The 25462-nt window shown below is 36.3% G+C and overlaps 1 protein-coding gene across 1 annotated transcript in view; it reads right to left on the bottom strand.

The window, feature by feature from the left end:
- Positions 1–25462, bottom strand: part of BANP (BTG3 associated nuclear protein) — a 153817-nt gene that overhangs the window by 112902 nt on the left and 15453 nt on the right. Inside the window, exons 3-6 of the mRNA XM_074913085.1 lie at positions 24777–24871; positions 23279–23478; positions 4879–5001; positions 3902–4077 (exon numbers count right to left, since the gene is read on the bottom strand). Coding sequence (XP_074769186.1) covers positions 3902–4077; positions 4879–5001; positions 23279–23478; positions 24777–24871 — 594 coding nt within the window. The remainder of the gene's footprint in view (positions 1–3901; positions 4078–4878; positions 5002–23278; positions 23479–24776; positions 24872–25462) is intronic.

Here is a 25462-nt window from a genome sequence, read left to right as displayed (position 1 = left end):
TGTTTCAAAAAACAGAGAAAAAGAAAGGTTAACCCGACTTGAGACTTAGTAACTGGGGGTAAGGACAGCTTCACAACTGTCAGAGGAGCAATCCAAAAGCTCTTCCAAATCAGAACTTCTTAGCCAAGATTGTAACTAAGATAATTATATGACAAAAAGAACTCTGGTTTGAAAAAATGACTATTGGTTAAAGCGAGGACCTTTTTAAACATTAACATGTTGTGCTAAAAATACGAGGAGATTTTTTTTCCTAAATCAGAAAAATGAAGAGAAAAGAGATAGGCGATGATTAAGTCAATTAGACCTTACAGATAGCACTTAGAAGAAACATTTTAGCATGGGCTGAGCTGTTTAAATTACCAGAATAGAGCGTGTGGACACAGTGTTACTTGGTAAATTGTATGTTTGCTGTTTTAAGAGCTTTCTGCTTTTTCACTACTACTCAAATGTGTTTAGTGGGTCACACCTGGGCTTCTTCATTCAGTACCAAGTTTCAGTTAGTAAAAAAATGGTTATATTTTTTTCCTAAGGATTTAAATGAAGGCTCCAATCTAGAAGATTCAAAGTTAGTTAGTTTTAAATTGATGTCCCTTCCCCATTTAAGCTCTAAGAGGATCAGTGGCATTCAACTCTTTCAAACAGTTTCTGCAGGAAGACATCTCCTTAAAACAGAAGTTTGCTAAAACAGAGTTTTGAGCTCTGATCTCAGTATTAAATTATCCTCCCATTTGTAGAAAAGTAATTTCACATCTAAAGCCCGTGGTTATAAGCTTACACGACTGTTTATACATCCATACCAAGTGCTCTTCTCTAATTTCCCCAGAAGATCCACTTGGCTGCAACAAAGTTAGAGCAGAAAAGACACACTCTAACATATGCATTCAAAACAACAACAGACTAATCACTTTTGACAGTTATTAATATCTATGGGGTAAAATTACAAGTTAAATGAAAAAACACTATTACTTAGTTGGCTGAATAAGGATATACTTGATATTTTCTATGCCAAAAATATGACATTAATAATAGTAGTAAGTCACTAGTAAGCCTTCTAGCCTATTTTAATTTGATTTTACACTGGTAATACAATACCAAACAATTCTGTTCTTGCTGGGTTTTATCTTCACTTGTGCGAGATTACTTTAGGAACACTACCATGAGAACTGCAGTCCAATGAATACAGCAGTTGTTAATATTTCTGCTATCGTCCCCACATGAAAGGACATTAATCCATTTTTCCAAATTTCACATTGGAATAAATTCACAAGATTTCACAAAAATTAAGAGATTGAGTATCTCTACGTGCTTTCAGTTCATAAATATTACGTTCTGACGTCAACACTTTGCAGACCATTAACTGCATCTAGAAAATGGATATTTTCCATTTTCTGAAAAGCAAGTCAGGTTGTTCAAAGAAACGAGAGAACACACCTTACTGCACATGCAGAAAGAGTAATATACAATTGAAAAATTTAATAAAGTCACAGTGTTAAATTGAAAAAACCCACACACCCTTATTCTAGACTATTACTGGAACTAGGAACTGGCCTCCATGCTTCTGCATAATTATTTTGCAGGAATAGAAAGGCAATAACACTAATATTTTTTAAACGACCATACATGATTAAATGCTCTTTGAAAACAGCCAGCAAACAATGCCTTTATATAAATGTATTAACTAAATTCTGAATATATCCACACGTCAGTGCCATATCCAAAGTCAGCTAAAGCCCAACTATAAACACAGCTTAGTTTTGCTTTCCTGACACAAGATGACAGATGGGAGTCATACTGAAAACCTGCTGTTTAGTCTCAGTCCATAAGGGCTGACGTACGCCATTCTCAGCCCCTCGGATTTTACAATCAATCCAGTTTGCTTTGAGCAACTCAAAGTCACTCAGAATTCTTTCACAGACGATGAAAGCAAGCTGATGGGTGCTGTAACTTTTGCCTTTTACTGCTGAAGAAAACAAGTCTGCACAAGAGAACTATTCTTCTTCTTCACTTCCTTTATTAATAATTTAATTTCTGTGATATCTTGCAGGCTAGTTCGCTTAGCATTCCTTCTGTGCAAGCGGTCCTCTCTCATCTTTGCGAGGGCAAGAGGTAGGTGTGGGGGATTACTAATCTGATCCTCAAAGTGTTCATCAATCTCAGAGAGATTTTTAATGGATGAGCGTTCTAAAGGTCTGAAGAAAATCAGATCTGAAGACATTAATGGATTAGCCGTTTCTTCAAAATTTACATATACAACAATGGCAGAAGAGGCCAACATCACACCTGTCTGTGCAGACTGTGCCAAACAACCGAGTCAGAAAGGGCATTACAGAACAAATACCCTCCTAAGGTTAGAAACTTTGTTCCTCACATAGTTGACAGAGCTGTATGAAATATTAACAGACTTTTTATGCGTATTTTCACATCGAAATATCAGCACTATCTGCGATCCAGTAATTTTTTTTTTGAGAGGAACTCCTCAGGCAGTCTCAGCCTCCTTTACCTCCCCACTGACCCAAAACGAAACAGCCTTCGGAAGCAACTCTGTCTCACAACACACAAGCAGGACAGAACCTAAAAGCTCTTTATAACATGCACGTGTTGCACAAGTATCCACAAAATTCAAAGAATCCTAGGTCCAGATGCCTTAGAGCAACATTTTCAGCAACAACCTCTGGCACATGAGACTTTCAGCAGACTGACTTCTGAAATTTCCCAAGTATCAAAGTTTTAAATCATCTCGTTCAACTGTTCTGAAATCTTTGACTGCACTCCTAAATACTCTGTTTCAGGCTATCTTGAATTAATCCTCACCACTAATTGTATCCCAACTTGTTCACACCCAACGTGCTTTCTACCAATGGCTGGAGATCATGCAGAAGAAATTGAATTACTCCTAAATTAGAATCTTCCTATTTCAATGTCAGAGATCAAAACGACAACACATTTGTCGCTTAAGTACAAAGGTCACCTCCTAAATGCAATCTGCTGCAATAATTTCCTGAAATAACTTATTCTTCTCTGGTACATTAATATAAGTATGAACTACCACATCCAGAATACACTTTAGTAAATACTCAATAAATATGTTTTAAAACAATTAGGAAAATTATTAAACTGAAGTCTAGGATTCAAATTACATCTGTACTCAAAAACACCACCCACTGATGCTTTCAAAGAGTCATAAAATATAATTTATCATATGTTGTTTTCCCCTAAAACTCAGTATCCCTTATATAATTTTGCTTGTGATTAAAAGACAGAAACTAACATTCGTTTCAGTATTTCCAACCACGTAAGATAGAACATAAAGCTAATCTAAGATGCTTAGATTTCACTACATTTGATTTCTGTGTCCAAGACTTAAAAATCTGACACTATACACTATCCTGTTAACGCTGGTTTTAATATGAATTTCCTTATAAAACTTGTTTACAGTTGCTAAAATAACTGCTTTACATTCATAAGAATTACACAAGGGGACTGTCACAATAAGTTACAGGAGGAAATGGACCAATAGATTTTATTGCCCAGAGAAGACATTTCTTTTCCTGAAACAGTATTTCAGCTTGGTGATAGGAAATCCTGTGGGTTGCATGTGTTAATTTGAAGGATTTAAAATATAAAGCTACCCCGCTATACTGGAGTATACTTTCTAACTTTTACAAGTAATTTTAATCAGCTGTTCTGCCTGCAATACTAGTAAAAATGGAAAGAAAAAGGAAAAAACAACCAAAAACCAACTAACCAACCCACTGAGATTCATTCACTCCTATCTGATGCTTGCTATACTGCCTAACAATTCAAGGTTGGACCCGTGATACAATCTCTGAAGCTTCCAGTTGAACTTTAGTTCATTCCACCACCACATTTCCTTTGCTCAAGCACGGTGTGATCAGCATACCTTCAGAGTTCAGCGTAATAAGAGTGACATTGTTCCCAATACTTTGGCTTCCTAATTGTCCATTGTTGGAAACTGAGTCACTGGCCTCAGAGCCACTCTCTCCATCTTCATTGTGACTGTCGTCATGCCCTGGAACTTTCACCACTATGGTGTTCTGCCTACGTCCAGGAACAGCACTATGGAAAAGAAAAGTACATAACTTTGGGAAAACACAATTCTTTGATCTGGAATAGCATCATTATAAGGGAATTAAAAACACTAATTGACGAAATCAAATGTATTATAAAAACACAGTCCTTTAAACAAGACTACTCCTGTTTATAACTCTGAAATACCCTGCAAAATAAAATGGAGGGGAAACAGCAGAAGAAATAACAAAATTTTAGATATACACTTTTATCACTATTAGATACACAGTAGTTCTATTAATGGAAAAGTCTAGGCCCAGTGTGCAAAACAAAAACATATTTAAATAATTTATAAAAACATATTATTTAGAACATTTTCTACCCAGAATCTACACTTCCACTTAATTTAAAATCTGCTGTAGATAATACAAATCCTAACAAGCCTTCCTGGGCTGCTGTATATCCCTTCTTCAGTTGGTTAAATACAGGATCTTGGCATGTTCCCAAGTGATCGTGCATCTGTGTAAAAAAAATATGTAGCTATGGGCACTTAGAAAAAGTCATAGTTGACAACTGGCAGCTGTCAACTAACATTGAACTAATCCCAGATCCTCCAAGATGTTCTCTCCCCATCAAGAGTGAAGTGTTGCTCTGTACCTTCATGGCTGATAGGAGGTTTCCCCAGGCAGAACTCTCAGCCTGATAAAATATTCAAGCACCAGTTCCATGTTTTTCCCCTCACTGTTACCTAGAACATTCCTTGTTTTGCACTTCAAATGGCTGTAGAGGCTGATATTGAACTGTCAAAGGAGGAAATGAAGGGGGAAGATTCCCGTAACTGCTACTAACTTGCTAAGGATATTTTCCAGAGAATCCGCTGCTCTGCTCAACGGCTCTTCCTGCCCAACCATCTTGGCTACAATTGAATTCTGCCGGTCGTTGTTCAGTATTACTGTGGTCTGAGGGACAACACTACAAGACAAAAATCAGAGAGGAAAATGGAATGTAAAGGAGCAAACCTTATAAATAATACATTAACACAGTCTTATGGTTTAAATAGTCTACTTAAAAACAAGAGACTGCCTCTAAGCCTTGCTCTTTCTCCCAGCATCGCGGTTATGTATCAAATGCTAAAGCTGGTAATCCATCCCATTTGACATCTGTACCATTTCAAGTACTCAGTTTTTTTTCAGAGGACAGATGGCTTCAATGGAATTATATAAAAGTCCACGACCCCTGGCAAAGCGATAAAGAATTCATCAACTCAAGATACACAGGAGGAAGTCTGTAAATCAAAGCTCCAAAGAGCCACCAAATTCTTTTTTTTTTAAAACTCTGAGTGTGAGCAATTTCAGAGATACTACAGCCAACTTACATGGTAATGCACCATTTTTAGTAGGATAATTCCTGGGGGAAAAAAAAAATGTAAAATTATTTATTACAAAATTGGATGATAAGATTAGTTTAAAAACACATGTTGTCTTCCAGAGCTGGGGGGCTTGTGGAGGGCAGGGAGACGAGAGTGATACTAGGGGTATCAGAGCAAACAGGGACAGACTGTAACTTTAAATAATGACAAGACTATATCATTTCTTGTGTGCATTTTACATACAAAAAAAAAAAAATCTAAAACAATAGAAAAGCATTTAGCATGTGAGAAACCACAAAGCCTTCTTGATCACTTATGATGCCAACATAGAAGGAAGTAACTAGAGAAGTGTTGCACAGAAAAGCACACTGTCTGCACTATAATACAAAAGCAAATATGAATAATTGTCTCCAGCGTGTAGCTTATCATTTAATTTGGTTTCAGAGATTATTAACATTATTCCCACCACATTACTCATATTCTAAATCATGGTTTTGATATTTAAGACTGTTTCTAGTGTGCTCATGGTAAACTTAAGGAGAAAACTTCAAAGAAAAATTGTGGTTCGGTGAAAGAGAAGGCTTTCTTCTTTCTCTTTGCTTCCCACAGTAAACAGTCCACTATTGTTTTAACTGGTTCAACATCTCAAATATGACTGATAGTAATTTATTTTTCCTAACTGTATTCCTTGGCTAATTGTTCAAACACAAATTAAACAAATCTGATGACAGCAACTCTTGTTTATTTCAGCTGTAAGAGAGCATCTGCTTGCTTGAATATTCATGTGTCTACATTTTAAGCACTACAATATCCATCATTAAGACCTAAAGAAAAGATAAGAAACTGTCACAAGAACTAACAATAAACGGATCTCAACTTTGGCACAGATAAAATGGTTGACCACAGGTTTTTTGGATACAAAAAGCTTCAGGGCCTAATGCCTTGCCTCCTTCTTACAGTCACTGCATCTGTTGCTAGCAACACATGGGATTCCTCACGGACTGCCAAGGATCTGCTGGATTGCACACCTTGAGAAGCTCTGCAAGATGTTTGTCTATCAGACAAGTACAAACTGTACTAGAGTTTTTCATGTGTGTGTGTGAAGTTCAAACTGTATTAAGCAATAGATGGTTTCTGTTGGGCTTCTTCAGTTGCTATCTGGAGCACAGGGGTTTATGATGCTTTCATAGTCACCTTTTCAAAATTTTCTCCATTACCAAGGGGAAAAAACCTGCATGCTTTTTATTTTTTAAAATGGCAACTTCTGCCTCTTTTCTCAACGCCAGCACTGAACATTTTAAAAAAACAAACCTACACCAACTAGATAAAATACCAATACATGGCAATGCTGGCAGTCCCCCCAGTCTAGCAGCAATACATGTTCTCCTTACATTTCCCAAATAGCTGCATTTGAAGTTTTTACAGGCCAGTTTAAAATGTTCGAGGATTTTACACTTCCTTTTAGACACTGTTCTTTATCACCATCTTTCTTGCAATCACTTCTGAATGCCTGTTTAAAATGTCACTTACCAAAGCTTATTTTTAATGAACACTCTGAATAATTAATTTCAGCTGTAGAGATAAATGCAATAAAATTACATTTATAAAGTCCTTAGGATTTTGCTCATATTAAGCTTTTATTTGAAAAAGAGTCTTAGCACTAAAAATTGGCATAAAATAAGGAAGAAGTTGGGGATGGGTTGCCCCATTATTTTATTTTTTTTTAAGGAATAGTCATTTTTAAAGAAGACAATCTAAGAGTGAGCTGGATGGCATATAGCTAATTCAAGCAAATTTTGAATTAGGAAATACTTTTATACAGCCCACCAGCACAGATTTATTGCCTCTTCAACGCATCAATGTACGTGCAAGCTTGCTTACTTCAGTGAAGAAAAATTTTCTTTAAATTTATCCCTAAACCAACACCCATGAAAACACTGGCTCCTCTCTAAGAATTAACTTTCCCTAGTTAGTAGAGTGGGTTATTGACAGGAAAAATCCACCTGCACGGTTATTTTGAGAGGAGCCACTAAACACACTATTTTAGTGACACGTATTTTCCTGGCACAACGACAAAACCAGACACCACATACACAAGGAAAAGCTCTGTAAGAAGCCACAGATACCACCAAACTGTCCATCAATTGTTTTACATTTGGAAATGAACTCTTATCAAGTTGTAAGGTCTCAAAGAATCTATAAAGCAGTTTGGAGAGGAAAGTACCTATAAAGCAGTTTGGTAGAGAACAGCTACAGTAAGCATACACAGCACAACAAATCTACAACCTCCAATTAACCTCTCGCTGTGATTAACCTGCCTGAGTAGCAACTCTACATCTAGTTTGAAAATAACTGAAGTGTCTTGTCTGTTACCGGGAATTATTAGGGTTGGATAAAAGATTATTACTGTTTTCTGTATCTACTAGCACAAAGACTCCAGGAAAACTCACTTAATTCTTTTTCAGTCTTAAAGGAGAAGGAATTTCTTAAGTTTAACTCTTGAAGAATGGTGCTTTGAAGAACAGTCTGCATGAGGAGGATGAGGTGACCTTTCCATTCAAAAAGTCATAAACATTAACCAAGAAATTACAATTCTGGTCCATGTTCTACATGGACAAGAATGGCTATGGAATTTGCTGAGAAATTCTGACTACGAGGCAGAAATTTTTCAAAGCTGATGCTGTGAAACTTGAGCAGTTACTTACCTGGAAGAAAATAACAACTGGGACCAGTACAAAAGGGCACCACCATGCTTGAAAAAGGAGAGTTTCACAGGATTGTCTTAGACTCCAATTTATACACAGGGGAAAAGGATATCCACAAGATTCCCGGCAGATATGGGAACGTGCTACCCATTAACTTTCCTATGAGATGTTCTGCTCTCCATTTTCAGATTTATTTATTTTAAAGAGACAACAATAACAAAAATAAACAAGGAATTCTATGTCAAGTCCAGATATTGGGCCAACCTGACAAAATCCATCAAGGAAATAATTAAAACTTTTTACAGCCTAGTGCATCCTGATACCGGATCATTGTAATTTCTTTTTTCAGTCTGTACCTCTCATACTGAAGATGAATGAACTTTAATCATTACTATGTACTACAGTACAGAAAATAAAAACCACAAGAAGGAAGAAAGCATCTGATATTCAGATCCCAAGTGAAGCAATTCTTTCTATGAGTGCTGCCAGTACTATACTCATGGAGAAGATGGAAAGAAAATATTAAGAGAGGTCAGAGGGAGGGCTTCAGAAACCCGGTGTTGTTGTATAAGCTTCAGTACTTTCCATTTTTGTTCACATATTCCTTTCCCCATAAGCATTAGAACTTGGAGAGACTGGTTCTGCAATTTGCCTATTCTTGGACATAACTTAGTAAAAAAATTTAAAATACATACAACCTACAGATATTATTATATTTGGGGATTTTTTTTTAAAATGCAGCTTATTGAATTATCTGTTAAATTACAGGTGAAAATATTTCTAAAAAATAAACATACTAGATAATGATTTTCAAGTGTGGATATTTAGCTTCTGCTCTTGGGGTTTTTTAAAATATAAAAGGACATTCTATATTTTGCATAAGAAAATTGCTGCCAAAGGTAATTTTCAGTATGGAAAACGTGTGAGTCAGAGATATGATCATTAGTCTTAACTCTTGGTTTTTCATTGCCAATAACCTGTCAATCACACAGAATGCAGCCAGTGACATAAAAGAACTTTTGGCAATAGCATCATCTCCTCTTCTTCCCAGATGAGGTTTTCATTTAGAAAGAGAGTAAAATAAAGCAAAAGGAACCTAGTGACATTTCTATCTTCTACAACGTACCCGATCAAAAGCATTTCTCCAAATGGATGAAAATTACTTGTGGAAAAACTCAGGACTGAAATTTTCAGACAGGAAGTTGTTGTTCTTGTTTTGCTAGACACACTAATATAGACTAGTTAATGGAATATTTATAGCAGTGTTCACCCAGTTAAAGAGAAAACAGAAGAGAGTCCTCTGTTAAGACCATTTCTGAGTCTCCTTTGCACATGTGAACATCTGCAAAGAGGTAAGAGCTCAGAGACAGAGCTCAGCTCAGAGACCATCAGGTAGCTGCACCCCCACGAACTGCTGACCCCTGCCCACGTAATACTTTGTGGTCACCACAACTCCCACACGGTGAGGGCTGCTTCTCTGGGAGGCAGGGCTCCTGAGCATATCCTTCTCATCTTCCTCCAGCGTATGTTTTAGGGAGATGTGGAAAGAGAGATCAGGAAGGCAGGAGCTGAGAGTTACAGCTGGCAGGCTGCTTGTACAAAAGGTCTCCAGCCAAACAGAGCTTTAAGGAAAGCAAGTCTGGGAAAGAGCCCTTGAAACCTAGTATTTTCCAGTTTACTGCTGGTGATAAATATTAAGGCTTAAATGCATGCGTGGGGTCTCTGGAGGAATATTATAATTAGCCCTACCATGAAGAAAACCTAAATGTTTTTCAAATTATATAGAAAAATACCGTTTTAGAAATGTGGTGTTTTCTTCACTTTTTTTTTTTTTTTTTTTTTATCTTTCACTAACACTTGCATTCATCTGTAAAAACAGACACCCTTTGGATCTTTTCATCACTATTCAGGAAGATAACGACGTTAAAATGCTCCTTCCTCTTGATGACCACCTGCTTCCTTTGCCTTCTGTACACACAGTTAAAATTCCCTATCCAAATAGGAATGAGAAAACTGACTTAGGAATTTACACTATGGTATACATGAACAAAACCACAAACTGTCAAAGCATACACAAAATTACATTGGACTTAGGCCAAAAAAAAAAAAGAGTAAAAGAGTGCAGCTCCTCATCTCCCAGGAGAGAGCAAACTTCCAGCCATGAAACCCTTCACCAAGATGAAGACCAGTGGGACACCTGCAGCAGGGTGGAGCGCTGCACGGGCACTTGAACAGTTAAAAGTTTTCGTGTCCCTAAACCATGCGTTTGCCTAGTCCCAGCCAATTGCCGGAAAAGCAGCAGCATTATCCATCATTTTCAGTAAGAGTTCAGTCATCAAAAATTATCTTTGGATTCTTTGCATCTGGAACATCACATAAGAGCGGACGTTATAAAGACAGCACTAACAATTAGGTCCTGGAAAAAGACAAGCCAAAGTACACCAGCCATCGCTGGAGAGATTCATGGATCTGAAAACTGAGAAACCTGTAATCAATTTATAATAAAGATAAAGCAAATCGAGCATTTATTAAAACATACTGTTAACAGTTTAAGAACATTTAACATTAAATTTTCAGCTCAAATAAGAAAGAGCCAGACATTTTCCAAGTTACAAAATACATCTATATAGAGTTTATTGTACTCAGCCTTACCTACAGAGAGAGCCTCTGAATTGGCTGACAATCAGAAAGACATGAATTACTAGCTTTAAGTCAATTTTATCAACCAGTTTTAAAGCTGTTAAAATTTGCTGTGGATTATTCTTCGCTGAGAAAAGCTGAACACACCTGTACAATCTAGTGTAATCACTCATAAATGAAATCACCCATCTCCAACTAGTTTATCAATTAACCAACAGCCAGATAACGCCACAAGTGACTCAAAGAACCTCCCATTTCAAAAGTCAGGCTTGTTCCTTCAGGGGTTTTACACCTGTATGGATACACAGGCAACTTCACATGTTGTTGTCTGTTGTGGATTTTTTTTTTTAAATTATTTCAAACACAAGTGAAACTCTGTCAAAATTAAATGCACAGTGCAACAGTCTCCAGAGCACCTTTTGGCCTATGCAGATACACAAAGCAGCAAAGACCAGCACATCCAGTTATGTACAACAACATAACTAGGACTGAAAAGCAGCATAACAGAAATGGCATTAATGGATATTGTTCTACTTTTGATCATGGCCAAGAAAAAGGACAGGTCATGACTTGTTAATTAATAGGTCAATATAGGTCATGACTTGTTAATTAACAGGTCAATACAAGACTCTTAAAAGATAAATGCACTCACAAAAATGTAACAGCAAAAGATCTCTTTTTTTCAGACAGTATAGAAAAAATTCACAGTTGTTACCCTTCTTTGAGCCTTAACTCCTTGAAGTAGGTAAGCAGTAGTCGTGTAGCCTGCTGGAGATTCTATTAAACACGAAATACGAAAGGCTGATCTATAAGGGAAGGACAGTCATTTTCCACAACAAAATACACAGGCTTGACTGATCTTCAACAAGTTACTATGAATGAAATTACCTCTGCAGCCTTAGTACTAAAATTGAAATTGCTATATATTTAGAAAACACTGTATGAAGCGAAAGAAAAGCATTTGAATCCTTTTTTATACAATTAGCTGCTTCTAGGTTTATTTTCCAAATTTTCTTACAAATCCTAATATCAGAATTAAGTCTGACTTATGTGGCACTGGATGTTTGGGGCTAAAGGAAGCAGCGTTAGAAACTGGCTTCCAAGACACTAGTTACAGTAACTGGAGCCTTGATGGTCACCAGATAACAAACTGCAAATATATTACAACGTTAGGTTTCTGCAAACAGTACTCAAATGCTCTTACAGAGACAGTTAGTAAATAATTTCCATCATGTATCTCTGTTTTTCTTGCTTTTCCTTATTACCCAGCCATTTTCCTTATGTACACCTGCCACCATACACACTTTTTTATAGAAAGGCCAAGGATGCTGCTACTCTGAGAGCTGGTACTGAATCTTTAATTTCCATCTATCCCAAAGGGATGTTAAAGAAACACCACACTCTGCTTTTTACAAAGAACACAATTTTAAAAGTTATTAGGAGCAGATTTCCTGTCTCATACCCCACCCTTCAATATGGAACAAAGAGATTGAGCTAAAGATATGCAAAAATGTACAGTTCCACAAAAGGAAAAATTCTGTTTGGAAAGACATTCAGATTCCAAACAGTGTGCTTTTTACGTTTGGAAATGTATCAGTTAAATAGCATCTGCTGCCAAATAAAGCAGATGGAAGACTGGCTCTTTGCCATCTTACCAACCTTGCTGAGACCTTGCTAGATGTTCGGCTGGCTCATCCTTTTCAAGCTCTGGATGCATCTCTATAGCTATTTTCCACCTTGCTTAAAGTAAAACTAAGACTACCCAAACCTGCTGTAGATTATCTTTTAAAATTATACTACTACAATTTATTTTCCATAAGTAGCAAGACAAGTTATTTTTGCAACTTTTAAAAATAGTATTACTGGTACTTTAATCTGGTGTAAACTGGTATGCAAATCATTTTGAAACAACTTAAATTTCTGTCCTTTCCAAAGGAAGATGAACACTTGCCCCCTTTAATCCAAACTGATTAGCTGCTCTCCATTCATTCATTTTGTTGTACTCGCAGAATTAAATACCCCAACCCACAGGAAAAGTTTCCAGGGACGGCTCTTACTTCTGGATTTTCAAACTCCCAAGCATCTCCAGAAACTGTAACATTTAAATTCTTAGAACTGGAATCCAAATAAATAGATAAGGCTTTTCTGCCCCCTTCTGTTTATTATATGCTTGATATTTCTTAAAGTATATAGTATGTAACATAGGCTGATGCACTGCTTCAAATACATTAGGATTTTTAGAGTTTCACTAAAATATAATCCTAAAAGTAATTTTCATCCATTTTACAACATTCACGAGTTACAAACTGACCACTTCCTTTAAACACAATAATTCTTTTCAATCGTTACTTTAGGCAAAAGGAAAAGCATGAGCCATATGAAGGCATTTGTCCTGAACCCAATTTCAAGCTGTGTACCCTTTACACTGATTCCTCAAATGCAATAGCTGGCTTATGCGCAGGGAATCATAGAATTAAAGTAAATGGTCTGCTTTTCCTTGAATTCATCTAATATGACCTTATGGGATTTGGCAAGGGGGGAGGTTAACCCACATTTTAATACTACTATAATTGGTTTTAAATGTTCTTAGACACTAATTACACTGGTAAATGTTCCCCTAATCTGTATATAAAACTCAAAGCCTCTTTGATCCCCATGTACGCCTCTCTTTCATTCTCAGATACCCTTAGAATTAAAGGATGTTGATTTCTAAAATGTCTTGGCACAAGGGACAAATTCTGTGTGCCTTCAGTTCTCTTGTTTCTTAGCTTACTATTGTGAATAGCAATATATTGCACCACAAGGGACTTCGCACAACTGCATTTCTGGTTTTGCTGCCGTAACTTTCACATAGGGTTTTTCTTTACAAAATGAAAATAAAAGGATTCACAAAGGTCTCAGATACAGAACACAGTTCCTGTGTATTAGCTAAATGGGAATAAATAAACTGTTTATCCACATGTGGTTCAGAGCAAGCTCAAATTACTTCCGATGCTTTAAACCTCCTGATTTAAAGGATTTCAACATTTGTCATGGGCTAAGAGGAACAACCAGGAAAATTTACTGTACGATTACCTGGCAAATAATAAAATATTAAACCTTGTAACACATCTGCAAGATTGAAACCTTTGTCTGAAACTTGGAAGGAAGTTTATTAACTAAGACTTTAGTGTATACTGCTGAAAAATCTTAACTAGCATTATATTTAAAAATTCAAAATTACGTCTAAAACATTTTTTCTAGTGTTTTAAGCCTCACAGGAACATTTGAAGCACTACCACCACAATTAAAAAGATCCAAGCCATACATTTTGCATCCATTTCTCAGACATAAGTTATCAGCTGCTACTTGCTAGGCTCTCATTTGAATCATTGGACTATTATAAACGGTATTTCATCAGAAACCATTAACTTAAGAAAAATTGGGCTTAGGAGAATGAATCAACACAGTTCAACTCTTGGTCAGTTTGAAGAGTTCTATAAATTGAGTTCCATCCCATACACGCATGAATTATTGAACTCCCCAAATCACAGATGAAATGTTGGTATTAAATTGTTATTTTAATTCCATAACTGACCTTGCACTCTCAACCTAAATGCTATCTGGAAGTTATACATTGTTTCTGAATTTATCAAATCCCAATAACAAATTACTAAACACTTGGCTCCTCAATATCTTAGTGCAACAATAATGGAATGTGAAATTCCAATGAGAACACTGCTGTACAAGCTTCTTGCATCCAAGATGCCATTTCTCCTTAGTCCTGTGTGAATTTTAACTCCCAATAGTGAAGGGAATAAATGTGAAATCTTCGCAAACTGATGATTTGTAACAACAACAACAACAAAAAAAATCTTCACTTGCTGATGGTCTGTAACAAAATCTCCAGACAGACAACCAAAATGGGGCAAGTTTAATTTCAAATATCTAAGTCTCGAGCATAAATGTCCAAAGCAAGAATTACCATTATTTGCAGCACTGCTGCTGCAGATCTTACAGGATACGGCAAATAACAACAACAAAAAAAATCAGTCGTGAGAGTTCTTAAACTAATTTCAATATAAAGTTGTATTGATCCTAAATATAACAAAGTGCAGAAGTCCACTTAATTCATAGCAGGTACTTCCACATGAAATGCATGTTTCAATGCAGTTAAAATAAAAATATGTAAATCACTATTCTTACTGCTATGTAGGACCAGAATCAATCTCAAGATGTTGAGGCTGATGAGTTCTTATGACAAATTAGGAGACTTTGGAAAGCACTGTCATGTTTTCCAAGGAATCAAACATGTCAAGCTGGGTTTTTTTTCATACCACAGCCAAAGAAACTAACACTTACACAGCCCTGGATAAAGAAAGAGAGACCGACATCTAATCAAAGAATTCCTTTATGTGATTAGTTCAATTTCATAAACTGAATTTTTGAATGCAAGACAGAACCATAATTTTCAGATAAACATGTCTACTACACCTCAAGGAGATATCTGGGTTTTTCATCTAGCCACATATATTTCAAGCCACAATTCTTCCAGACTAAAATACTGCTCATCACTTACTGGTATGGCAAGGTGATAGCAGCAAACTTCCTTCATTTAAGAAAACCATGCAAAAATATTACTTCACACATTCAACTTGGAAACAAGAGTGTGCCTCTGTGTGTTTATACATGAAGCCATGTGTAAGAATCTATCACTTTATCACCCACTTTGCAGTAAGGATTTAAAAAAAGGGGGGGGAGATAATAAAACTGAAAACAGAAGTCCCAAAAGGCATGAAAAGTAAAAGCATTGTTAAACAATTGATGCAATTGTTCAAATTATCACTCCCTTAATCAAAATCCCACTTTACCAGAAATTTTTTATGAAAAGATAAAAATTTTGCTTATAAAGTGTGCTCTTTAAAAAAAATGAGATTCTAAAAAGAAAAATTTTGAGTTCATAAAAAAGGAGTAAAATCTTCTGAAGCCATGAAGTTTTAATTATGATCTTTACATTTTGCTAATATTGACTTTGTTCTCTCATTGTGAGCGTACCTGACGTGACTGTGGTGAAAACAGATCACAGACAATTGTGCCATTTTCCTTCAAACCCTTCCATGCCCAGACATAAACAGACTGGACTAGCATGAAAGAGCTATTCACACGGGGGCAGCACCATCATCCTCAATTCTTCATGAAACAAACCCAGTCATTTTAAACAAAACTCTTATTGGCTGAAGCTGCAGACATGAACTTTAAAAAAAATGAAATTTAAAATAAATGTTTGCACACAGTACCAGTGACTGATGACAGAAAGAGAAGGGGAAAGGTTGTTAGTTTATTGATACCACAGGGTCCAGTCCAAAACAATGACAAAAGTTCATCTGTGTTTTTGTCAGCTGCTCCCAGACTTAAAGGTTTCCACTAAAGACTGGATGAGGCCCCAGAAAAAGGCTCTAACATAAGATATACTGAAGGATAAATAAACCTGGCTTGCTTATAGTAAGTGACAAGAATTTCTGAAAACCTGATGAACTCCAAAGCTTCTCCAAACAAAACCTTTATAATACATTCTGATTAACACCCCAAATCACTGGCTGTGTTTTCAAGACATTATCTGTAATGCTCACACCTCACAAAACATGGCTTATTTTACATCTTTCACTAAGCTGCCTGCTGAGTTGTCTTGAGGACTGAATCTGCTTCCAGAGAAATATTTTTTCAGGCCTAAAGTTCAGTGCATGAGATCAGGTCACAGCAGGCAGAGTAATGTACCTGCAACATGAAAATAAACCACATACCATACATCTTTCAGGATAATATATTCCTCAACACATGCTTTGTTTCAAACCAGCTACTTAAAAAAAAATCTTCTTGCAAACTGAGTGTCTTCAGACCTGAAGAGAGTGTATTTCCATGAAGAGACAGTTAGCTCTATTACAGTTAAAGACAGTAACAACCCTGAAGGTTTACAATGTTCATTTTATCACTGAATTAAAAGGAAAGAAAAAATAGTCATAAATTAAACTTGGATAGTGATTTGTGCCACCTAATGAGTTATAATATCAACTGCAACAAAAGAGGTTAATGATATACACCAGAGACTCAACAGCCACTATTCAGTGATAAGAACTGAAGAATTACTATTCTTTTTAAAAGCCTGGATTAGCATAGTAGGATAGTTTATTATAATCAATAAAAATCCTTATGACAAAAATGCAACAAAAATGAAAAAGATATTCAACACCTGATAACATGAAATTAGGTTGTTCAAGGGGTAACTCACAGGAAAAAAAAATATATATATATATAAAACAGAATTCTAGCTATTTTTGGTTTTATACCAATACCTTGATTATGTTTCTTCAGGTTTGTTTGCTTTCCTAGACGGTTTATACAGGAGCAACAATAGTTTTGCTAAGTCTAGAAGAACAGTTATCCTGCAACTCTTTCCACCCCACATCTTTCTGCTTTACAACTTAATTTAAAATCATCTCAGTTTTCAATTTTGTCTTATTTGACTACAAAACCACTAGTAAACAAAGAAACTCTCACACTCCAGAAATCCAGATCTGGAACTTGGGAAATCTGGAGCCAAAAGGCTTGCCAACTGGCACACCACAAAGTGGATGAACAAATCCTGTTCTTCAAAACCTATTACACCCTGTTGATTAAGCAATGGTAAAAACAAACATATTAATGATCTACACCTACAAAAATAACACAAGTCCACAAAAATAACACAAGTCCATACATCCCATCTGGTACACAACTGCATCAAGCCTTCTCTTTTGCATGTAAAAAAAAAACCCCAAACTTGTTTTGTCTCTTAAGGAAAAAAAAAGGCAAATGCTGTTTTCTCAAACTGATTGAACCTACCAACACCACAATGAAGTGCAGACAAGACGATCTGAAGCACCTCCACTTCAACAAGCTAATGTCCAACCCACTAAGTCTTGTTCAAGAATACCATATTAAGTCCTTGCACAGCAGCTGAGTCCATTAAACTCTGCAATTCCATTTAACTCTCCAGTTCCCATTAAAGACAAAAATATATGCAATTCTATCTCTACCCTTAGTGATCAGCATCATTAATCGGTTAGCCACAAATGCATATGGTAAAGAACCAGATGTATGTGGTCTGTATTTCAACTTTACCGTAACAAAGGCTCAGAGAAAACATCTGAACAAAAGCAAAAACTCCGTTTACCTATGAATATCCATATTTCATCAGAAACACTTAAGTATGAAGAAAATACCAATTTTAAATTTAAATTCTCTCCAAAATGAATACATTTTTTAAAACTGCTCTCAATTTCATCTGTTTACCCAACAAAAACTTCCAAAATAACAGTGCAGAATTGTACAATGTAGCATTTGCAGGAAATACCCATAAAAACAAATGATGGAGAGGTCTGTGAAACCAAAACAAATTCCTGTGTTATCTGAAGCAACCAACCTTAACCATTTATACTTGGGCTTACCCACTCAGAAAAATGATTAATGGAAAGACGTTAACAAAAATAACACTGTTTCTGGACTGAAATCTTTCAGATGAAATATTTTCTTTAAAACATGGATAAAAGATTTTAGTCACACTGTCACACTGTGTGTTCATCAATTTATAAATCTCAAGACCTGGGCACATGCTAAATTTCAAACTTATCATTTGAGGCTGCCATACTGACAGGCTGTCAGGCATCACACCAATTCTCCTATCCAAGAAACTTTCAGCAGCTACTGGAATTTTTGACCAGCATGGTACCTCATAAAGAAAAGAAATTAGAGGTTTTTAATAGCCATACTGCCAGGAAATGTTGCAGACAGAGGAAGAGAGACAATCACTTCCTGGATGGAAAAGCAGGGCTGTACTAATGCTGCACAAAACCGGACAAAGCTCAGAACACTGGGACAATATACTGCCATTACCAATTTATTAAGTTATTTTGCTACTGTTCTTGGCTCTTTTCTAGCTCCATATAGTTCAACATAACTCTGTGCAATCTGAGGATTTTTTGCCATCCATTCTACTAGTTCTGAAACCTTCTGACAGCCTGCCTTCCTTGGAAGAAATTTTTAAAACTCTATTAACACTATGTCTTTGTAGATAATTCTGACAACTACATATTTTTAAGCAGCAGCCACTAAACATTGAGAAATTACTTTCTAAAACTCTATTTTTTTCCCCCTCAGAGAAAATGAGATTTAATATCATGCTGTTTCTCCAATTCCAAGTAATACTTTGCACTCTTACGACCAAATCTGACAAAAAGAAAGAGTTCTGAGAGATATTAAACACCTGTTAAAATCTGAGGCTGGAGTAAGGAGAAACCTAAATGCTACACCCCACGAACAGAAAGTCAGAAAAGTCTCAGCCATCACCCCACAGCAGCCAGCTCCAGCAGTCGCATATGCTACTGCCATGGGACCACCGTGGAAGATTCCCAAATCCCACAGCAGGGAGCGTCAGGAACCATACGGGAAACACCAGGCTCATCCAGAGAAAAGATAGAGGACACAGGACTAAAACCTACATGGAACTACACTTGCTTAGTTCTGCTTTTCATGGGATGATTTACTGAAACACAACAGCTACAAATCTCTCCATGTTGATTGTGGCCTATTGCTGTTTCCCCCAGAAGAGTTTACACCTCACAAATTCAGAATGACTTCCTTTCAAAATAAGTTTTTTTTCCTGTAGCTTAAACTTCTTACTTGGAGATCTCAAAGGTAGTCCATGGCTCCTCTGTATCTCAACTGTTTCTACAAATTATTCATTACACAGCACCACGTACCCTTTATTTTCTCCCTTATCTGCACTGCAATTAGCCAGTATATAATGAAGTACCGTACCAGCAGATCAGAGTAAACAGTACGAACAAAAGAGTTTAGAACACAATCCAGCTTTCATGAAGATGTACTTACGCAAAATACCAAGAGCAGTAGACAGTACTGTAATTTCAGAATTCAACATTTTGTAGTTTTCCAAGAAACATCAGCAACCCTTCAAAAATCACATGTCCAGAAAAAGATGTTGGAAGATTTCCACACATATCATTCCTCGTGTGTTAATAAAGAGACAGAAAGCAGAATGAGACTCTAAAATGCACTGCATTTCTGTCCTGGGAGCTAATAACATGGGGTGGTTCCTGATTTATTGCAAGTCTCCATGAAAATTTCTGCTTCGTTTCCCTAATAAGAATTATTAAAACTTGGAAACAACGGTTTGGCACAAAGAAGGTATGAGTTATCCCAATAAATCAATGCATTAAGTTTACTAGAAAAGACAACTTATCATTAAACGTAAATCTGACAACTGTTACAAAGTGAGACTCCTGCCTCCCAAATGCAGCTGCACGGACAGATTACACTTTATCATTCTACCTTATAAGCAGTCAGGGTACAGTGCTGCACACAGCATAAGATTCCACATCCCAGTTTAGGCAGGACACAGCGTGTAGCTGTGAATTCACCTGGTACACTGTCACTACATGATTCTACCACAAGATGACACAGAAGAAAGTCCAGGTTGTCCTTGTTTTCATCACATGATGACCTAAGCATATTTCAAACTGGCAAGTCTTAGGAAATTAACTGAATTTTAAGAGCAGAAATAGCACAATGCACACTGTGAGAATTTATAATGCACAGTTCATACACTCTGCTGCGTGCACTGTTGTACAACAAATTTTGGTTACGTTAAACATGCAGCACATTAATGTAAGTAACTAAACTACCAGAAAAAAAGGTAAACAAAATTCACTATAGAGTGGAAAAGATCACAAACCCTAAAGTATTGATCAAAAAAAGAGTGTGCGCTTTACTGGCAGTGTAGCACCATCTGATTGACATGGTTATGCTAACTACAACTTTTGTGCCAGAGTAGCAAACCCAGTACTATTGTAGTGGCAGAAGGAGGAGAAGGAAGTTGAAGAATCTGACTCCGATGCAGAATCTGAAAAATCACTATCCAAAAATACTAACTCTTGTTGGCAGCTCTCCACTGCCATCTGCAATCTTAGGGGAAGGGGGAACAATACAGAGATGATACACAGTCCATGCAGGCTTTGTTTGGAAACAATCAACAAGTGATAAAGGTTTTTATGAATGAGAGACAGGGAATTCAGTGAAACATTCTACCACTGTGAAAAGTGAAGCGTTACTCATGCCAAGTTAAACACATACACCCCTAACTATTTTCTTTTGAGTCATATAGGCCACAGACTGCTAAAAGAACAAAAAGCCCTCAGTGCTTTACTGGCAAGATGCATTTGATAATGTGCAACTTCATACCAACACTAACAAATATATGGGGCAGAGAATCTTAGTCTTCAAGACTTCTAAATTATGTTCAGACTGACGAAGGAGCTGTCATCATAAATTTGTGAACCCCAAACAAAAGATTAAACTCTAAGTTCACCATTAACACAGAGGACAGATTTCCGATGGTTACAGAGATTAAAAAAAAGCAAAGCAAAAACACTTCAGGTCTGACAAATCCCATAAGAAACTCAAAATAGTACAATTTACAGAGGAAAGCATTCACTGAACATGAATTTATAGATTCCCAAAGGGGCTGTGTATTTCTGAAAATGTTTTTGAAGTCTTTTGTGCACAAACCGCAGTAAGAAGTTCAGCTTATGCACAGGAACTTGAAGATCTCTAATGAGAAAAAAAAAATTAATAACAGATTTAAAGAAGGTTCCTTGAGAAGTAATTATTGATAAAGAGTATTTGGCAAAAACACTGGTGTAATATTCTAGTTACTTGCTCTATGATCCAAATAGTTATTCCATGTACTTTATGTCTTTTGATGCAGAACTGAGCCATCATTGACCTTTTCCATGTATGACTGGGAAGCCTTCAAAGGCATAGGTACATGTAACACAGAACCTATTTTAAAGAAGAATTAAAAAGGAAAAGGAGGATGTACAACGGTCAAGATGTTCACGACCAGCAAAAGAACAAAAACGATAAAGGAATTCTGAACTGGGACCCAAACATTGTATTTGGACATCTAATAAGGAAAGTTGTTTTGAAAAAGTTTGAGGACATCAACTGTTCCTAACTGGGCCAGTGACTGTTAGAGCAAAAGGAGCAAAGAGTACTCAAATTTACACTGAAAATAAAAAGGACATTTGAACTTTCAAAATAGAGATCAAGAAACACACTGGGTTCTGTATCATTTTAGATTTTTATATACAAATAAAGTATCTTTTTAAAAGATTAGACGACATTCATCAGAAGTAATCATGCTCAGTGAGGAACTGTGAGGCAACAGCCTGCATCATGCAGCAGGTACAGCTACGAGAGCAGAGTGTATCCCTCTTGCACAAAAATCTCCAACTCTGACCCCTTATGGTACTAAGGTTATACTCCAGCCTCTTTGATAAAGGCATGAACTGAAGTATTGTAATAAAACACACTCATCTCTGGATTTTTTTAACTTAAAATACCTATTACAAAAATAGCAATACTTAAAGTTAAAAAAGAAATAGCAGAGAGCAAGTAGTGCCCTAGTAAAAAGACAGTAACGTTTGTCATGGTTTGGTTGGGGCTTCCCCCCGCTCCCCCCTCAAGTCACAGGTTACGAGTCCCACAGCATAAAGCAAGAACTACTTTTTTTCTATAGAGCTCTAGAGTAGTGCACCTGAAACTACACTGAGTACAATATACCAAAAATATTCAAAGTCATTTTCAGATATTGATAAAGTGGAGAGTGATGAAAGATCAGAAGATGGAAAAAACAGACTGACAAAATAGGAATTAAGGTAGTCTATCTTGACTAGAATAGTATGACATGTGAAAGTTGCCTATACACCTTTGTAATACAGAATAAAAAGTAATTATTGAAAGAAGTATTAAGATATTTCTAGCTATAAAAATAGGAACGAAGAGAAAGTTGTTAGACAAAAGAGTCTTTTGAGAAGTGTATTTCTCTGGCTGGAATCATCTCCATGGTAAAGTGACTGGCACATCAAGATGTAGATATTTAAAACCATATTCAGTAACTCATACATAAAGGTACTGCAGGTCAAACCTGCTTTTTCATCAAAGTGGATTAGATTATTTAACAGATTTTCCACCTCCATCTTCTAACCCCCAAATAAACACAGATATTATTCTAGCAAGAGTCTTTAGAAAACAAGCACTTAAACTCCATTGTATTTCTGGTGAATTAAAGTAAAATGAGAAGCAATTAGAATGATGACAAACTTATTAAGTCCAAAAGGCCACATAAATGAAAGTTAAGCAAGTCTAAAAAACCCGTCTAAAATAGCTGATGAGACTTTTCCAGAGGATAGATGAATCAGTCTGGTTGAAGTCAAAATGAAATGTGGAAATAGTTGCAAACTGTCCATGGACCAGTGTCTCACTCTAAGTAACACCATGAAACTGGTACAAAAATTACCTTCACGATAAATTAATTCTACATTCATAAACAGCATACCGGGATCTGGACAGCTATAGCGAAAGCTGCAGAGCTTGATGCCAAAGAAATGGATTTACGTTATTTTTAAAAAGCACGTTGATGAGTAATCTGTTCTTTTCTTACCATCGTACTTTATTGCACGTCTGTGTAGCGCCAAGAGGAGAACCTGCCACCATGGGGACTTGGATGGGGCTGTGCTGTTTGTTCATGACAAGATCCAACTTCTCTTCCAATGATTTACAGGTAGCCTCTAGTGCCAGCAACTTTGCCTCGATGCTATCCAACCGCAGGCATATTGTCTGATTAATGGAATACAGGAATGACTAGAAAGGGGAGAATGCAAAAGAAACTGATTTTAAAGACTTAGGTATTTATCTTCAGGAACATACACATAAGGAAGTTCCAGATAAATAGGACTGGAAAACAATTCTAAAGGAACTAGCAGTGTGCCTAGTGACAAAATTCAGCCACGTACAAAACTGATGACATCCAGGAGCATTTTAGCATTCTCAAATTCCTCCAGATCTTTATTTAGAAGCCAAAAGCAGCTGAGCCAAACACATTTTCACCTAAGCACTTTGTTAGTATGATTTCATACACCACAAAATCATTTCAAATGACATGCCAAAGCCTTTCATTCGATACACGTAAAAACAAAAGGATTATAACTCTATGAACACATCCTCCTGGATGAAGTTGGTTGGTTTTTTTTTTCCTGCCCAAATAGATACATTCAGATGATTACAGTGGAAATGATATCAACACAAATAACCTCAGAGACAATCAATGCCGCTCACTTAAGTTGTCTCCTGAAGAACAAATCAAGAAAAGCAAATAAGTAAAATCTGTTTTCCTAAGCAATTTTATTCAAAAGCAAGCATACTTTACTTAGTTTCTCTTGGGAAAACAGGCCATTAAAGGGTAATGTTACATACATTCTCCTTTGCGAACAGCAACTATGCCACCTTGTGGGCCTCCACTACAATTTACACACTAATCAAGCTCGTTTATGGTGCTGCTCCCCCCGCTCTTTTCAGAGCTTCGATTTCTGTGGCCATTTCAAAAATACAGAATTCCATACTATTTAACGTGTGTGGCAAGAAAATATTAGTCATACACATGCTCCAAGACGAAAAAAAAAAAAAAACAAACTGAAGTTCTCACTAGTGAGAACAAGTTCTGCAAGTACAGAAAAGCTTGAGCTACTGAACCAAATATGGGTTAACTATTAGGATAATGCTGTTAGCTGAAAATAATTTAAAACATGCTGAAAGTATCTACAAATTATAATACCAATACAAGCTCAAGTTTATCTTCTAGGTCAACTTTATTGACTTCATCAAAAAAATGTACCAATAGTGATGTTTGAGACACTGAAATTAATACTGATAACATTTTATATTGCATATAAAACTCCTGCTACCAATTTTACACTGGCAAATTAGCCAATCATCCATATTTTAAGATTTATGCACAAAAATAAACAAACATTTACAAGAAGGCCATTAATAATTACAGTGTCATGTATTAAAAAAAAATATTTATTCTTTTAATATATTTCCCTAAGAAAGCTAACCTAACTGGTATTTTGAACAAAACCAGAAAAAGGCATTATCATAACCTTAATAGAGGGATCCTGGCAGTTAATTTCTATACGCTGACGTTTCAGAGCAGGCTCTACATCATCATCTGTCACTTCATGATTCTCCAACACAACTGCAAAAAAAAAAAAAGCATTGCCATTGTTTATAATACAAGAGGACAAGGCTCAAATTAAAAATACATTAAATGAATAAAACAAAAAAAATGTAAAAGGAATTTAATTAACATCTTGTATGTATTTTTACACTTACTTGGGTTTTCTCTTAAATATAGGACAGCAGTTTACTGCTTCTCAGAAAGCATTTATCCAAATAAAAGACTTTGTTTCAAATGCACTGAGGATGTAGCACATGAGAACTACCTTGGATTTTTTTATTAGGAACTTAGTATGAGGTAGCAGATTTGCCACATTTGCTGTTTTGACAGGTCCTACAGGCTTCTGAACCCTCGTGTTTATAGAAAATAATAAAAAATAATAATGAAGTTCCGTACAAAGACAGAATTATTTTTCCCCGGTACAGATGAACAAAATCCTGCAAGCTTTCCAAAATAAGTAAGAGATGCAGATTTATAGGTTCTAACAGCCTTTCATTTTGAAGGAAACAGCAACAAAAAAAAGCACTGAATTTAGAATCAGAAGGCCTGGCTGGTAAAATCAAGAGGTAGAGCCCTGACCAGCCTCACGGTCAGAGCATCATCTGAGAT

The sequence above is a fragment of the Athene noctua genome, chromosome 9 (genome assembly GCF_965140245.1).
Source record: "Athene noctua chromosome 9, bAthNoc1.hap1.1, whole genome shotgun sequence".
In the NCBI taxonomy this organism is placed as follows: Eukaryota; Metazoa; Chordata; class Aves; order Strigiformes; family Strigidae; genus Athene; species Athene noctua.
Note: the sequence above shows the minus strand (reverse complement) of the source record. Positions and strands in the feature narration are given on the sequence as shown.